General features: G+C 45.1%; 1 protein-coding gene across 1 annotated transcript; it reads right to left on the bottom strand.

The window, feature by feature from the left end:
• Nucleotides 1-709: 709 nt before the first annotated feature.
• Plrg1 (pleiotropic regulator 1) lies at nucleotides 710-17,463 on the bottom strand. Its single transcript, NM_016784.3, has 15 exons — nucleotides 17,347-17,463; nucleotides 16,124-16,230; nucleotides 14,203-14,345; nucleotides 13,621-13,674; nucleotides 13,074-13,164; nucleotides 11,880-11,967; nucleotides 7,021-7,119; nucleotides 6,230-6,322; nucleotides 4,854-5,003; nucleotides 4,641-4,742; nucleotides 3,937-4,039; nucleotides 3,200-3,308; nucleotides 2,265-2,404; nucleotides 1,618-1,811; nucleotides 710-890 (listed from the first exon to the last, which is right to left on the bottom strand). The coding sequence occupies exons 1-15, from the start codon at nucleotides 17,353-17,355 to the stop codon at nucleotides 831-833; spliced, it is 1,542 nt and encodes a 513-aa protein (NP_058064.2). The 5' UTR covers nucleotides 17,356-17,463; the 3' UTR covers nucleotides 710-830.
• Between the last annotated feature and the right edge of the window lie 728 nt (nucleotides 17,464-18,191).

Raw genomic sequence — 18,191 nt, 5'->3', positions numbered from 1 at the left:
TCTGGACCAGAACACATTTGAAGGCTTGGGAGAACAGGCAAAGCTGCTTCTGGACTAAGTCAGACTAAAAGCTTAATCACCACTACCACCAGCACCATCCCCATCAACAACGGAGTCTAGGGCGCCTAGGCTAACCTGGAACTCACTTCATAGACCAGGCTACCTGGAACTGACAAAGAACCACCTACTTCTGCTTCCTTAATGTTGGAATTAAAAGCAGGCACCCACTACCATGCCCAGAAAGAATCTTCAATCCTTTAGTCCCAAATTATCAGCCATTGTTTTACATCTTCAAAGTACTCTTTAAAAAAATCCCTCTCAGAACATCCACTAGGATTTTTCAAACAAAACTATCAAAATAGGGATTTGAGAAATGGGGAAGGGCACTGGCTGCTCTTTCAGAGGACCCAGGTTCCACTCCCAGCACATCCATGGTAGCTCACAACAATCTCTAACTCCATTTTCAGGGATCTGACAACTTCTTCTGGCCTTCATCGGCACCAGACACACATGTTGTACACAAATGTACATGCAGGCAAAACACACCTATACATGTAAAATAAAAACCAAAACTAAAACAAACAAACAAACAAAAAAAACCCAGTCAAAATAGTGTTAGGAACAACAATCCTCAACATGCCTGAATTCTTTATATTTACCGTTTACTTCTAAAACTATAAACTGTTTATTTCAGAAATAAAACACAGGTGAGGGACATGGGAGCAGTTTATTGTAAAATACAAAGCAGCAATGTTTTCTGCAAGTGAGCTTTCATGAAAGACCGGATATCCTCATCAACACCAAGCACGAACAGGACAGCCATGAAGACACTAAAATCGCTTTCTCTTGATAATTTCTGGTTTCCAGCTGACTGGGTGAGTTTCTTCTGTCTAAAATCAGAACAGTAAACAAAGTGTGATTTTATTAGTTTGTTTCCTTTCAATGAAAAGATCTGTCTCTGCTAAATCATAGTACTTGCTTGGCAGGACGTGCTGAGTGGCTCTTGAAAAATTTTAGAAACAGCTGACAAACTTCTGGCATTATCCAAGTTTGACCAGGGATACATGGGTTCGGTTGGATTTCCATTTAGCTATTACAGCAACCCCAGCGCTCTACCTCTACCCTCCTTCCCTCAGCAGTCTCCTGTTTGCCACGATTAATGTATCATTTCCTTCCCAGGAACTGTACTGAGGCAGAACTGTACTTAAAACGTAATGCTTTATCACTGATGTGTCTGCATCAATGAAACCACACAGAAGCCCTGAGCAGGTCAGATCACTATCCAGAGGATGAAACTGATGGTACTATAGTGAGTCTGTTTCTTTTTGTACTCAAATGAGCAGTCCTTGTCAAATTGACATGCAATTCTTTTACTTTAAAATGCATGTGAAAGCTGGGTGTGCTGGCTCATGCCCAAAATCCCAGCATCGGAGAAGCAGAGGCAGGAAGACAGTTTCAAGTTTAAAATCAACTTGAGCTACAAAGTGAGTTCCAGGCCAGCCAGAGGTACCATGTGATACCTTGTCTCTAAATATAAAATATAAAATTAAATTAAACTAAAAAGGAAGGAAGATAGGAAGACAGACAGACAGACAGAGATGGACACTAAGAACTTACCGCAGTCTCATCCTCTCTGTAAACTTTAATGGTTTTATCAGCTTCAGCCGTTAGTAACCGACTTTCTGACCGATCGAAAGCACAAGCAAATATTCCTGACTCACTGTCCAAAGACCCAGGCTGTACAGCTGCATGGACGCGCTGAAAATTATAGCCAGTTCTCCAGTCCCAAAGGTGCATGGTGCCATTGTCAGCTGCAAGGGAAACACACAGCTCTACTTCTATCCCCTCAACAGCTCAGATGACCCAGGAGCTGAACATTACACCAGCAACACACACACACACACACACACACACACACACACACACACACACTCACACACACACACTATCTCTTTCCCTCCCTCCCTCCCTCTCTCTCTAATTCCCTCTAAGTCTCTAATTTATAGACACCATAACATTTAAAATCCAACCAAACATCAGGCAGTTCCTAGCGTAAATCCCTACCTTCATCACATGGGAATGCAAAGATGTCTAAACTATGCAACATGCTGCATGGAACACCACTGAGCACGACGGCAGGCACATTACAAACAGGCACATACACCCTAGTAGGTGTGTCACTACAACAGTGTGATGCTTTAGATACTAACTCACTCACATCAACAGAAGGGCACACTCAACACACCATAGAAACCTTGTGTTACCTCCAGACACAAGCACTCCATCAGCATTGACCGCCAGCGTGTTAATGATTGCATTGTGACCAGAGAGATTTTGAATGAAGCCTCCATCGGGGAATTTCCACTGCTTTATGTTATCTGGAGAACCAGACGCAAATGTGTAACTAGAACAAAGATTGACAGGAATTAATGGGAAAGTACACTGTATCAAAGAAAACTCGCAGCTTTGAAAAAGCTCTGTGTGCTCACTGCTCCAGACAGCCTCAGTAAAATGTAACTTCACCACAGTACAAACTCATCACTATCCTCGCTCCAAGTTCCACCAGCCTTGTCCAGCTGCTGAGATGTACTACTTTAGATCCCAGAGCAGTGTTTTGTTTTCTTTAGTGTGTTACACACTAATTAGCCCAACAAATGTGCACACACACAGGGCAAAAAAAATCTTGAAAGGGAAGGAAAGAGAGGGATGACAAGAGAAAAGGAAGGAAAGGAAGGGAAGGGGACAAGAAAGGGAAGGCGCAGGGAGCAGTGGGGGAGGGTTGGGGGATGTGTGTGGGATGAGCTGAGTCAGGAGTGGCCTGCCTTCTCTGGGAACCGCAGTGCTGATGTCTCTCCCTCCATTTCCTGCACACTTACTTCTCCCTTAGGAATCTAACTCTGCTCTGTCTCTGACAGGACACCATATGTGAAACAATCTGGACAGGTCAAAGTGGGTCCAGTACCCTGTATGTCCAGACACGACTCCCGCCTACTCTGACATTCAGCTTTAACCACAACTTGGCCTTATTTGTCACTCTGTAGAGGGGCTATGGCCTTCATTCCACAGAGCACGAGGCAACAGCAGCAGATGGGAACTGAAAGGCCGTCCTAAGCAGCACAGGCAGAGGTACAGCAGGCCCCCCTGGCCTCAGCGTCACTGAGACGCGGAGAAAGGCAAGCTATCAGCACAGCACACTTACAGTAGCGGATGTAAGACCACAGCCCTCACTGATTTCTTATGGTTCGTCAGTGTCACTCGTGTCTTTCCAGCCACTAGATCCCATAATCGTATTGTGGTATCGTGACTTCCTGTAGTGAAAAGACAGAGACCGGACAGAATCCACAAGTTAAAACCCATTAAACACAATGTACTTGTCTGTGTGTGTGTGTATGTGTGTGTGTGTGTGTGTGTACACTAAATGAAAGTCCTATCACTGTGAATCATTTCCTCAAAATCCTAAAACTGTAGTTATTCTATATTTAGTTCTTTTTAACTTTTTGCCAGAGGCGGTAGAGAGTGGCTAAGTATAAAGAGCAAATAAAAACAAATATGTAATTTTAAACTCCAATGGCAGGGAAGGGGAAAAAATGAATCTTTTTATTTTAAAATCTGTAGTTAGCAAAACAAACCAACTGAAAGAATGACTTTCCAGTCACAGTTAAGATCCAATGTCATTCAAGTAAGATTCATACTAGAATGATAGGTTACAATGCCTAACCTTTTTATGTAATGATACATAAAAAACACAAGATAAAAATATAAACAAACAAACAAAAAACCCTAGAAAACACCTTGCAATCCTAAATTTCAAATGCCCATGATTAAAATCCAAAGAGAAACTAGAACGCGAGTCGGTCGGAGGTGGAGGTGCTTGCGGCGGCTGCAGAATGGCCGGCCGTGCCTCTGGTACGGCTCAGGGGGAGCAGCAGATCGTACCTGTAATGATCTGTGGCTCTGCAGCCTGGCATCTCACGGTAGCAACTGCATTTGTGTGTCCAGACAAAGTGTGTACACTGGCTTTAGTTCTCACGTCCCAGATCTGTAAAGTAAAGTTAGCATGATAGGAAAAGGACAGGTGTCTGTATTTCAAAGCTCTAAGGTTGCCAAGCCAGCGTGTCTGAACATGGTGAAGGGGACACATTAATGGAGGAAAATGACCCATGTGCGACCAGGAGACAGTGGCCAAGGAAGAAAGAAACTTTAAAGATCAGGATACTAATCTGTCAGCTTAGTCCCATGATGGGACTAGAGACTTAAATAGCCAATGGGCAGCCACCGTGACAGTCTAGACCACTGGCTCTCAGCCGTCCTAGTGCTGCGACCCTTTAATACAGTTCCTCATGTAGTGGTGGCCCCAACCATAAACTTATTTTCCTTGCTACTTCATAATTGGCAATTGTGCTACTGTTATGAATCGTAACACAAATATCTGTGTTTTCTGATGGTCTTAGGCAACCCCTGTGAAAGGGTAAGAGCAAACAAACACAGAAGTCACGAATCCAGAGGGACCAGGTTAGTGATGGGTCAGCAATCTAGTCTCCTATACAAAAAGGAAAACAAAACAAAAGCCCACTAATCCCACGCTTGCATACGAGAAGACACAGGACACCTGAAGGACCACACAGCCACTTTTCATTTACCCGAGCAGTGGAATCTCGACTACAAGTCACCAGGACATCCAATGTTGGGTGCAAATCCAGACCATACACTGCACTTAGATGGCCATGATAGTGCCGTATCACCTAAAGATAAAGGCAGAAGGGTTACACTCTCTAACAGCACGAAGATCAACAGTGGGGCCCAGGAATGCAGCTCCAAGGCAAAGAGCTGGCTGGCACTGGCTCCACGCTTACCTTGTTATATTCAAGATCCCAGCACTTCACTTGTTTGTCTTCTCCACAAGAGAACAAATAAGGACTCCTCGTGCTCACGATCACACCACGCACTGTACTGATGTGGCCAGTCAACGACAGCTTTAATTTGCCACTAGCCAAGTCCCAAATCTGAAACCAAGCAATTGTTTTGCTTTATCCCGGTTACGTCTCCCACCAAAACTCCTTTAGCTCACTGAAGGAACAGTAAGTGTACACACAGGGGAACCTGAGACTCTAAAGTGATCGTCTGCAGATAAAAGCAGGGAAGGCACATGGGAGCTGGGTGAGTGTTTGCGGAATGTGACAAGGTTAATGCTCCCAACCCATAAAAGGATTTACCGTGATGAAAATACAACAGCACGTCATTAACTGGACCAGAGAGAGTGGCAACTTAATCCAGAAAAGTACTAAGAATGACCATGTTCACCTCACTTCCTGTCTGTGTGTCTGCTTACAGTTAGACATCTACCCATTCCTAGTGGCCACATCCCTGTACTTATCTAAAAGCTACATGGTCAGCACAGTGGACCGAGCACCAGCTCACTAACTGTGGGGAGAAAGTTGCACTTTCTGTGCCAGGTCAAAGACTTTTGTCCTGGCACTTGTACAAAACACAACACACAGAGAGCAGGCTCTGTAAATCACAATGAAAAATAATCAAACTAAAACCTTTCATGCTGAACAACAGAGAAACAAGCTATAGAATTATCTGTACATTCTATTCATGTAAAACACTGAGCTTTTCATAGTAGGTCTTCAAGATGATGCTATATGAGAAAAACAAGATTCAAAATAAAAACTAGGGATTTCTTCCAGGTATGGTAGTGCACACCACCTTTAATCCCAGCACTCCAGAGGCAGGTGAATTTAAAACTAGCCTGGTCTGTACAGCAAGTTCAGTCCAGCTACAAGTACAGTGAGACCTTGTCTCCAAAAAAAAATTAAGTTACTAGAGATGTAGCTCAGTAGAGGATCACCTGCAAGCACATGTAAAGCAATTTAAAGCTGACTCTTAAACCATAAATCCCTGAACACACAGAGAAAGGGCCAGCACTTCAACACAGATGTTCTGAGTCCGCCTGAAGCTCTAACTGCGGTAGGACTGCACCAGTCTAGCTCTTAGACAACTTTCCACCGCACCTCTACAGAGAACTATGCTTCCATCCTATAACCACAGAATGAAAACTTCCTTCAGTAAGCTACACAGAACTAACAGTAGGCAGTTAACATGTTTACAAAACAAGTTTGAATCCCACTTTGCAAGCAGGCATTGTTGCTAGTTTTGATGGTAAATTTGCTGCAATACCTCCCTAGGAAGTAACTTATGGAAGACACCCAACATTCCCCTTATATACCTTTATGGTTCTGTCAGCAGATCCTGTAACGAACCACTGATTTCCAGGTTCCACAGCGATACACCGAACCCAGCCAAGATGCCCACTGATAACCTGTGCAACAAAAAGTGCGGTGAGTAGATTGATCCATACATTGTTTAACATGCACTCAATTTTAACCACAGCCAGGACTTGAACCACATCATCTTCAAAAACAGTTGTAGTTTGACAATTCTCTTTTAGAGTGAGAAACATCAGCTTATCTTCAGTGAATGAACACTGAAAGTGAGGTGCATCTAGACAACCGAATATTACTAATCAAGAAAAGGAATGCACCTTATCTCAAAATCATTGCATAAGACACCACTCTCCAGAAACATCTACTATCCACTGTGCGTGTCACGGCAGAACTCAGATGAGCGGTCGCCAGGAGGGAAGAGTGTAAGACAGGAATGAGGTGACAGCATGATTCCACAGTGGGTACTGAGAGCTGTGTCTATTAGAATCCATCAGCCCCACACAGCAGGTATGAACGGCAGTGTCTTACTGTACCCTCACATGGAAAACAATCAGGCAGGCTCTCCTGTTCCTACTTCACCCACCGCCACAGTGAAGAACTTTCTTAGTCACCTGCTCTCTATATGCACGCCTTCCTCTGTATCCTGTGCTTTATTTAAAAACAAGACACCATGTGGCTGCGCTAGGAAAGCCGTCCAGACACCCCAGCACAGCGCTGAGCCCACTCACCCCAGGCCACCCCAAAGTTCTCACCCCCACTCCTGGCTGACGGAAGGGAGCACAGATCCACTCACCCTGTAGAGTTTCCACGGTGGGTGCCACTGGGGTTTGGGCATCGTAGGGGCTTTTTTCGCCATTAGTGCAGAGTTCTTAGTGTTGCCGGTCTCCATAATCTAGACATGGGAGAGATTACACAGCCATTACGGCCATCATATTGAAGGATTCAAGCCATTCATTCAAAAATACAAATTGAAAGAGGATTTATGAAAGGCTTTTTTTTTCATTAACTGAAGAGGAAGACAGCTAAGATACCTTTTAACTTAAAAAAAAATGTAATGCTTCATCAGAACTCTATGTTCTGAGAGAATTCTCAACAGAGGAATCTTGAATGGCTGAGAAGCACTTAAAGAAATGTTCAACATCCTTAGTCATCAGGGAAATGCAAATTAAAACAGCCCTGAGATTCCACCTTACACCAATCAGAATGACTAAGATCAAAACCTCAGGTGACAACACAGGTTGGTGAGGATGTGGAGAAAGGGGAACACTGCTCCACTGCTGGTGGTGGATTGCTAGCTGGTACAACCACTCTGGACATCAGTCTGGAGGTTATTGAAAAGACTGGAAATAGTTCTACCTGAAGACCCAGCTATACCACTCCTGGGTATATACCTAAAAGATGCTCCACCATCATGGACCTCAACATAAAACCAGATGGACTGAATCTAATAGAAGAGAAAAGTGGGAAAGAGCCTTGAACTCATTGGCACAAGTGGATTTTTCCTGACAGAATACCAATGGTTTAGGCTCTAAGATCAACAATAGATAAATATGACTTCATGAAACTGAAAAGCTTCTGTAAGGCAAAAGACAGTGTCAATAGGACAAATCAGCAACCTACAAAGTGGGGGCGGGGAAGAGAGGGAAAATCTTCAGTAACCCTACATCTGATAGAGGGATAATATCCAAGGTATAGAAAGAACTCAAGAAGTTTGACTCCAGAAAACCAAATAACCCAACTAAAAAAATGGGCTACAGAGCTAAACAGGGAATTCACAAGAGAGGAATTTCGAATGGCTAAGAAGCACTTAAAGAAAAGGTCAATATCCTTAGTCATCAGGGAAATGCAAATTAAAATGACCTTGAGATTCCACCTTATAGCAATCAGAATGACTAAGATCAAACCCTCAGGTAGCAACACATGTTGGAGAGGATGGGGAGAAAGAGGAACACTCCTCCATTGCTGATGGGATTGCAAACTAGTACAACCACTCTGAAAATCAATATGGAGGTTCCTCAGAAAGTTGGAAACAGTTCTACCTGAAGACCCAGCTATACCACTCCTAGGTATATACCTAAAAGATGTTCCATCATACCACAAGGACACATGCTCCACTATGTTCAAGTGGGGGGAGGGATGCTGGTGGAGGAGAACACCCTCTCACAAGTGGGGGTTGGGATGCTGGTGGAGGAGAACACCCTCTCACAGTGGAGGGGGGAGGGATACTGGTGGAGGAGAACACCCTCTCACAAGTGGGGGGAGGGATGCTGCTGGAGAACACTCTCTCACAAGTGGGGGGAGGGATGCTGGTGGAGGAGAACATCCTCTCACAAGTGGGGAGGAGGGATGCTGGTGGAGGAGAACACCCTCTCACAAGTAGGGAGAGGGATGCTGGTGGAGGAGAACACCCTCTCACAAGTGGGGGGGAGGGATGCTGGTGGAGAACACCCTCTCACAAGTGGGGGGGAGGGATGCTGGTGGAGGAGAACACCCTCTCACAAGTGGGGGAAGGGATGCTGGTGGAGAACACCCTCTCACAAGTGGGGGGAGGAATGCTGGTGGAGGAGAACACCCTCTCACAAGTGGGGGAAGGGATGCTGGTGGAGGAGAACACCCTCTCACAAGTGGGGAGGAGGGATGCTGGTGGAGGAGAACACCCTCTCACAAGTGGGGGAAGGGATACTGGTGGAGGAGAACACCCTCTCACAAGTGGGGAGGAGGGATGCTGGTGGAGGAGAACACCCTCTCACAAGTGGGGGAAGGGATGCTGGTGGAGAACACCCTCTCACAAGTGGGGGGAGGAATGCTGCTGGAGGAGAACACCCTCTCACAAGTAGGGGGAAGGATGCTGGTGGAGGAAAACACCCTCTCACGAGTGGGGAGGAGGGATGCTGCTGGAGGAGAACACCCTCTCACAAGTTGGGGGGGGGGGTTAAGAACTCTGGAAGGGGGCCAGGAAAGGGGGCAACTTTTGGAATGCAAATAATTACATTAATAAAATAATAAAAAAAAAAAAGAAATTAAAAGCCCCAAGGCAGACAGGGTACTGCACTCTGAGCAGATATCACTCTGGAGTTCAAAACCCAACTGAGCCAACCACTACCTGACGAACTTTAGGCAACAACTTGGTAACCTCCCTATATCTGTCACTCTTCTAACAGAAGAATGACACATTATGTTAAAATATCTAGAGCTGATATAGGCTTGAGCATCCTTAACCCACACATTTAAACTTCCAAACGCTCCAACAGCCAAGCCTAATCCAGATTTCAGACTTACTTAGTGCACAACAGCCAATATATGAGCTAATTGACGCCCACCAGAACTGTATGTTAAGACCCTATTGCTGAAGACACCACTCACTAGGTTGCAAGCTACAGAGAAAGAGAGCTGGAAGAGAGGGGAAACTCCCTGTCAGCCAGCCTTCACAGAGCAGGAAGGCGCTGCACAGGCTCTCAGTGCAGAAAAGGCATCATTGGGCCTACCCAGCTTCAACCTCTATAAACTTCAATACCAACGAGTTAGGCAAGATGTGCCCATTTGTACAAGAGTGGCATGACTCTCACAGGAGGAATCAACTGCTCTGTGCTTGGATTTGAGGCCTGCTCCACAGGAGGGAAGCCACACACGGTACTATAAACCTGGTCAAGAACATATGGCTAGAAGTCTTCTAAATGCCTATCTCTATGCCCACAGAGAAATGCTACTCCTGGACTTAATGGTGGCATTTCTCTCTGGAGGTCGATTTGCGGAAACAAGCAAGAGTTGAGTGCTCAGCACTAGACAAGACTCTCACAGCAGCTCCTCTAAGGCTCAGTGAGTGCTGCAGAAGAGCACGTGAAAGGAGCAAGGACAGACAGATACCATTTTTTTAGCCTAACACAAGTATAATCTTGAACTCATAGCAGCTGCGGGAACCTGCATTGGGCCTACACAAGACTAACCCCATCAACTAAGATGTGTATGGGGAGGGGAGGGGTGGGGGGCCGACCCCTACCTGTACAACTACTGACTCCTGAGGTTTTGGGAGAGAAAGGGTCATTGTCTTCGGATGTGTGCTACTGAGCCCACCAAGCTCAAATGGTTAGTCTTAAACCCATTGTTTATACACAGCCTGCTTAAACCAAACGGGCCACTAAACAAAACCAAAAAAGACCTGGAAATGAAAAAGGGATTTGTAGAAAGGAGGGAAGACTGAGGGTGAAAGGTAAGAATAACCAGAATGCATTTTTTTTACATGTATGAAATGTCAAAGAAGACATGTAATTAATTTTAAAATGTGTATGTCAATATTCCATGCAAAACAATCTAAAATCTAATCTAAAAACACCTATAGTCCTGCACACTCTAAATAAAGAACGCTCAACTAAAGAATCTACATTAACATCATTTCATTAATCCAAAACTATATTGAAACTATGAAATTCTCTCCTTAGTAGGTGTGAACTGGGCCAGGGCATGTAGCTCAGTGGGTGGACTGCTGGCCTGACGTCATGGAGATCTGGGTTTATCTCCAGCCTGCAATTTAAACAATCAGGAGGTGGAGGCAGCAGGATCAGAAGTTCAAGGTTAGCTCAGATACCGAGAGTGCAAGGCTACATGAGACCCTATCCTGAAGAAACTTAAATTACATCCTAAGGAAGCAGAAAGCCTAAACAGAGAGCAGCTCTGAAATGTGATGTGGGTAGTGACTGTCAAATGAGCTCCATCCCTGCGCAAGTAAAGCCACAACTCACCCAAGGGGCTGCACAGCGCATCAATGTCACCAAACCTGTAGCACTCAACTGCAACCATACACCAACTCACAACATCAGTACATGTGCGAAATAATGCAAACCCACACCCACCCACAGTTCAGTGCATGTGTGCGTGCGTGCGTGCGTTGGATCCTATTACCAGTGCAGCTTTTTCCCAGTAACTGTAGTAAGGAAAAGTAACTTCAAGAAATAAACTGATTCACTGGCAGAAATAAAAGCAATATAAGAACCTAGGGGCAGGGCCTGCCCAAGATGAAAAATACCTTAGCACTATAAAGATGGTTTCCTTGAAATTATTCTGTGTGTGCAAGCGCATTCATGTGGTAAATGCAGGTACAGGTGTGTGCATGTGAAGGCCAGAAAATGACAGGTTTTCTGTTCTATCCCCACTCTACTGACACTTTGAAAACGGGACTCTCACTGAACCTGAAGCTAAGGATTTCATTTTCTGGCTAAGCTGGCTGGCCACTGAGCGCCAGAGCCCCTCTGCCACCCCTACTTTGATTGGCCCGCCCCAAATGCTGGTGTTACCCACAGCCACACACAGCTTTCCTGTGGTGCTGGTATTGCCCTCTGGTCCTTGTATTTACACAACATGTGCTCTTAACTGAATCAACTAGCTCCCGGCCCCAATGCTTGTTCTTCTAAGAGTGAGGAGCAACTATCATGATCACAGTATTAGCCATTTACAAACCGACTATGTGTATCGTGGGATTCTTTAAAAAAAAAAAGAAAAGCAACTTACCAAAACCATGTGTTTAGGGCTATGAAATGCTAAGGACTAACCCTGGCTGCTATTTGTATTAAACAGAGCTCAAGATAGTACTGATTTCAGTATCTATGTAAGACTTTTAGGATAAAAGAGCAATCATGTTCCGAGAGTCAGGAGACTTACAGAATTCATTGCTGTGGGCTGGGAACGGTCAGAAGCCCCTGGGTGTCGGTACTCACTTCCAGCAGGCCCAGTACGATTTGCATCAACTCTGCAGAATAGATAGATCAAGAATAATCACTCAGCACATCCCTAGTTATGTATTCTCCAAACTTTCTTTTAGGATTCTGGGAGACAGTGGGAGACAGCTCAGTTGATAAAGTGCTTGCTGTTCCAGCATGAGAAGTTCAATTCCCAGAACCTTTGTTTGAAAGAAAGAAAGAAAAAAGAAAAAAAGGAAAAGGGCATGGTGGGCATGGTGACACATGCTGGTGATCCTAGTACTGGAGACAATTCAGGCCCGTGCCCAAGGCCCGCTAGCCCAGCCTACTTGCTGAGTTCCAGGCCAGTGAGAGATCCTAGATAGAAAAAGGTGGCAATGCTGAAATGGTACAGTGTGGGCAAAGGTATTGTCTTAGTTAGGCTTTTACTGCTGTGAATTAACACCATGACCAAGGCAGCTCTTATAAGGACATTTAATTGGGGCTGCCTTACAGGTTCAGAGGTTCAGACCATTATCATCATGGCAAGAACATGGCAGCTCCAGGCAGGCATGGTGCAGGAGGACCTGAGATTTCTACATCTTCATCTGAAGGCTACTAGCAGAATACTCCCTTCCAGGCAGCTAGGATGAGGGTCTTAAGCCCACAGCCACAGTGACATACCTACTCCAACAAGGTCACACCTAATAGTGCCACTCCATGGCCCAAGCATATACAAACCATCACAGGTATGTGCTATGAGTTCAATCACTGAACCTACAACAGAACGAGAACCAATTCTCAAAAGCTGTCTGTTTATTTACACATGAGGGCTGTGAGGTGCACGAGAGTGCACACACACAAACACACAGTTTTGTTTTGTTTTTTCAAGGTGGATAGATTGCATCTGGAGCCGGGCGTGGCGGCACAGGCCTTTAATCCCAGCACTTAGGAGGCAGAGGCAGGCGGATTTCTGAGTTCGAGGCCAGCCTGGTCTACAGAGTGAGTTCCAGGACAGCCAGGGCTACACAGAGAAACCCTGTCTCGAAAAATGAAAAAAAAAAAAAAAAGAAAAAGAAAAGATAGCATCTGGATTCCACATTTTACGTGTTAACAAGAAACAAAACCCAAAGCCTGCAAACACTGAGAATCTATGTAAGTAGAGCGTCAGTCATACCTGGTCTGGGACGGTAACGCCACAGCGAGGGACTGTGCAGCTGACTCACTTGGCATTCTCTGGATCTTAGTATCAGCAGTCAAGGCAACACCTGTTCACAACAACCTTCGTTACACTCAGCTTGACTTGGGTTTTAATTCCTTATAATAAATACAGGCTAATACACAGATCAAATTTGACTGAACACAAGCAGCTTGGTATTAAGAGAACGCAAGACAATAAAGTTAATTTCCTATTGATTCAGACAGTATACTCATAAGCAAATAGTAGTCATGCAAATATTAACAGACTACTTCCAAGAGTAAATTAAGTGACTAAAAGAAGTACACAATGCCCATGTGAACTGCAAACATAAGGCTTATTGTCCTCTGTCCAAGCATATTTGCTTCCCTCATGCCAGCCTGTCTATACCCATGCATTCAAGTACATCTCAGCCATACATCCTCATCTATTTCAATTTAGGTACCTGACAACTGTCCGAGCCAACAGACACTATGTCTGTGTAGACACAGTGCCCACACATCTGTGCGGCCTTACTGTTACTTACCGGGTCCTGCTGGGTATGGATGGGTGCCTGTCACCAAATACTCAACATCTTGTCCTAAAAAAATAATAAATTCATTGCCAGTGAGTTTGCCTTTATCCAAGTACTGCCTTTTCAAAGGTATTATAAATATTAAGTTTTCCTTTCCAACTCTACAGAAGCCTCAGAAAGGCAGGGAGTTGATGGTTCTGCCTGTAAGCTGCTAATAAGTCAAGGCGCCCCTCCCACTGACCTGTTCCAGCTGTTCTTCACAGTAAATAGTTTCACATGGAATAGCAGAGTCTTTGTAACTATAATTTCATCTTTTCAAGATAAAGAACTCACAGATGGTCTCCCCACAGGCTAGGAATCAACTTGAGTTTTCCCTGTAGACACCACTGTAATCTTGCCTACCTCCTAAGAGAATCATAATCATACATTCTGTTTTCTAGAAAAAGTCCTCACCTAAGCATCTTCATTACTACTCTGACGAGCTCATCAAAACGGCCACCATCACAGCAACAACTAAGCAGTGCCCCCAGGGAAGCTCTAAGGAGACATTTTCTCCTATTTTAAAAATTCACTTGTAAACCCGATGGTTTTCACCTTGGTTGGCGGGATACTGCTTATGAGGATATGAGTCTGTTGCGTTCTGAGGTCCCTTCTCCTTAAGGTTCTCTTTTGAAGTAGGCATATGCAGCACAGGACCATACTCATTGCGAAGCTTGATTGCCATTTTCCGCTTGTGACTATGTAAAGATCATAAAGATGAAATGCACCCGTAAGTACTGGAAACACACTCACCAGTGAAAAGAGTCAGCTAACCAGAGAAGCACAGAAGCAGACACGGTACTCCATGTCACAGATGCAGGAGGTTTCTCAAGCTACATAGTATTTTAACAACTACAACATTCTAAAATGCATTTCCATACCATATACGTTTACTTTATCTCACAATCTATCATACAGTATTCATTCAAAGCAAAGTAAGACCTTAGTTTGCAGCCCAATAAACACAAAACCTTTTTGGATGAGACCTCAAGGGTCCAAGTGAATTAAAGACATACACAAACTAATATAGCTTAAACTTTAAATGTCTGAATATAGTTAAATTGTATAGATATCTTTACTAGTAGTCTAAAAAGTTAGACCCAATGAAAGCACTAAATTAGCTCAGCATTTTATTTATATTTTTAAATTTATTTTTACTTTTTGGTTTTTCGAGATAGGGTTTCTCTGTATAGCCCTGGCTGTCCCGGAACTCAACTCTGTAGACTAGGCTGGCCTCGAACTCAGAAATCCGCCTGCCTCTGCCTCTCAAGTGCTGGGATTAAAGGCGTGGGCCACCACCGCCTGGCTAGCTCAGCATTTTAAAGAGAAATGTACTTATATTACTTAAAAAGATAATCTACCTTATAAATTAAATATGAATGCAAATGAGGGAAATTAAGTAGATTATTAAAAAAAAGCAAAGGGCAAAGAAAGGCACTGCACATAACACAATTCCCAGACTAGGGCTGGCGAGAAGCAAAAATATGCCACTCAAAACTCTTCACTACACCACGGAGCAAAGATGGGAGTAGTACTGGCCAAGTACAATTTCAGCAGAACAAGAGTCTGAGACCAGAAGCCGGGCAGTGGTGGCGCACACCTTTAATCCCAGCACTTGGGAGGCAGAGGCAGGCGGATTTCTGAGTTCGAGGCCAGCCTGGTCTACAGAGTGAGTTCCAGGACAGCCAAGGATGCACAGAGAAACCCTGTCTCGAAAAACAAAACAAAACAAAACAAAACAAAGAGTCTGAGAGCAGAAGCTAAAATCACACACAAACTGATTCACTACAAACAAGATGACATAGCAGGGATGCCCCTAATTACTGGGTACTGGTTACTTTTCTATTGCTATGGCAAACACCATTCTGGAGGCAATTTAGAAAATAAAGTATTTAACTAGGGGGTCATGGCTCAAGAGGATAGAGTCCTTGGCCATAAGAGTAGGGAGCATGAGAGCAGGCAGGCAAGCACAGTGCTGGAGCAGCAGCCGAGAGCTTACATCTGATTGGCAAGCATGATGTGTGGGGTGGGGGTGGGGGGCTGGACAAGAGGGAGGGAGTAGACAAGCAATAAGGGAGCTAACTGGGAATAGTGTAGGCTTTTGAAATCTCACAGCTTCTCCCCAAGGCCACACCTCCTCTAACAAGGCCACACCTCCTAATACTTCCAAAACAGCTCCACCAACTAGAGACCAAGCAAGCATTTAAACGCATGAGCCTATGGAGGCCATTCTCTTTCAAATCATCACACTGGGTGCCTGTAAACTATAGTTAGGTAATGATGTTTTTACTGCAGAAGACAAGACAATAGAAAAATGAGTTACCATTACTTATATTACACTAGAAAGCCACTTGCTATTGCCCAAGCGTCCTGTGAGTATGCACTTTTAAGACCTTTCAAAGTCCCCTCCTCCCCTCTCTCTGCACCCTTCTGTTAATATTAAATACTTTAGCAACTGAAAAGGAATAAAGCTTACCTCTCTTCATCCAAAGGCACGGGTTTTCCATTATCAGCCACAAACATGTCATGGGTCCTCTTCAATGACCTGAACACCAGTGTGTGTACAGAATGCTTCTGTACCTCCTGTAAAGAGACAGCCAAAAATCACACATCTAACAAGAGACCCATACACCCTAATCGACATGAGAGTCATTATGCAATTTCCACGCTAAATATGGAGAAGGATATACACTCCTCAATAACTGTAACAAACTACAGCAATCAACAACGAAGATGAGAAAGCTCCTGTCTGGCCAGAGCTCTTAGAAAAGTAACTGAGTAATGCCTACAATGTGTTCAGTAGATATTTACCGAGCTAGTACTGTATGCGGCATGCAGTGTACTCAAGAGGCAACAGACAAAAATAAGCAAAATAATTCCACATTTTTGGAGGGTTCTATGAAAATAGGCAATGGGATGAGTTGGTGGGGGGAGAATTGGTAGATATAATCAAGAAAGGTTTCTCTCAGGTGATAAGCAGAGAGGGAGACAGCCTTACACGGAATAGAGGTACAAGCAGTGAAAGTGTGGGAAATCCCACTGCAAAGGTGTCCAGATAACTCAGAACCGCAGCAGTTGTGAATGCTGCGGAAGTGTGGGTTTCCAGGGTCGGTGAGGTTTAGACCTCTGCCACCACCAACATTTTTACTCTATAACACTGGAACAGAAAGCAGCACTGAACTACACTCCTGCAATGTGTTCGTTAATCCTAAGCACTTAGACCAGCTGGAAGTTATTGAATGAGTCCGGGCAAAAGATGTTAGGCTAGACTCGGAGGACTGCAGTGGACCTGGAACGCAGTGGGTGGGAGTAAGAAACGTTTGGGATACGCAAGAACAAACAAACAAACAAAATCAAGAACCGCACGCCTCTACTGCGGTAGAGATGAAATAACAGTGGAACTGACAAGACAGCACGGACTAGCATCCCAGCCACGGTGGGAACATCAGAAGCCCCGCCTCCCAGGAGACGGCCAGGTACCTACGACAACACACGGACTGCAGGATTCCCTCAGGCTTCCCGCCGACTGAAGCTCGGACTTGGGATGTCATCGGCCTTCCTCCCACCCCGACGTGCCGAGACCACCAGCTTTGACTACAGTTCCTTTCCCCAGATTCCCACCACTTTCATCCTACACTTCCGTGGGCAAAGCAAAGCTCCAGGGACAAACGACTCCCAAGTACCCAAGCATCACTTTACCTCCACCATGTCGCCGCCGTTTAGTCTACCCCTCCAGCAGCGAAGGAACTCAAATAATCGCCGCAGAAAACGCCGCCACTATTCGGCAGCTCTTTCCGGAGATTGGGGCCCGTCGCCGGACGTGACGCTAACCGCACATGCGTATTGGCAACCCGCCGCGCAGGGGTCGAGGGGCGGAGTCTAGCGGTGGAGGGCGGAAGCTAGGCGGAGTTGCGCGGAGCCTCTTGGAGGAGAGCGGGACTTCGGCAGCCGCTGGGCGGGACTGGGGCGGGGTTTGGGCGGGGACGAACGATGTCTCCAGGCAGAAGGGCGGGTCTCGGCGGAGCTGGGCGGAGTCTCCTGCCTGAGGGCGGAGATTTCAGCCGGAGCTAAGGGAGCGCGCCAGCCTTAACGTTTAGGGGCGGTACCTGCTTCCAGAAGCTTGGTGCTCCTTACTTGGAGGTTTTAAGCAAGCAACTTTTTCGTTTCTTTTCTTTTTTTCGAGACAGGGTTTCTCTATGTAGCCCTGGCTGTCCTGGAACTCACTCTGTAGACCAGGCTGGCCTCGAACTCAGAAATCCTCCTGCTTCTGCCTCCCAAGTGCAGAGATTAAAGGCGTGCGCCGCCACCACTGTCCAGCTTAAACAAGCAATTAAAAAAAAAAAAAAAAAAAGGTTGAGAACTTAAGTTGGTTTTATTTTATTTGGCTTGACGCTAAAGTGTTGAGGTTTTGTGATTTACCCAGGTTAAAAATAAATCTGTGGCTTATATGATCGATCGTTTTCAAATGTTTTCTGTATTGATGTAGTTGCTATTTGCGATCTTAAGGCGTTTTCACAGATTGTGCGTCTTCCTGAACTGTGGTT

Source organism: Mus musculus, chromosome 3, assembly GCF_000001635.26.
Source record: "Mus musculus strain C57BL/6J chromosome 3, GRCm38.p6 C57BL/6J".
NCBI classification, from domain to species: Eukaryota; Metazoa; Chordata; class Mammalia; order Rodentia; family Muridae; genus Mus; species Mus musculus.
Note: the sequence above shows the minus strand (reverse complement) of the source record. Positions and strands in the feature narration are given on the sequence as shown.

Bases quoted from the DNA above. Each gene is read 5' to 3' on its own strand.
- Plrg1 (NM_016784.3), bottom strand. The intron at 11,968-13,073 runs GTATGACTGACG...TCTATTCTGCAG, and splicing joins GCGTTACCGTCCCAGACCAG to AGTTGATGCAAATCGTACTG. The intron at 3,309-3,936 runs GTACGATCTGCT...TTTTCACTACAG, and splicing joins AGAGCCACAGATCATTACAG to GAAGTCACGATACCACAATA.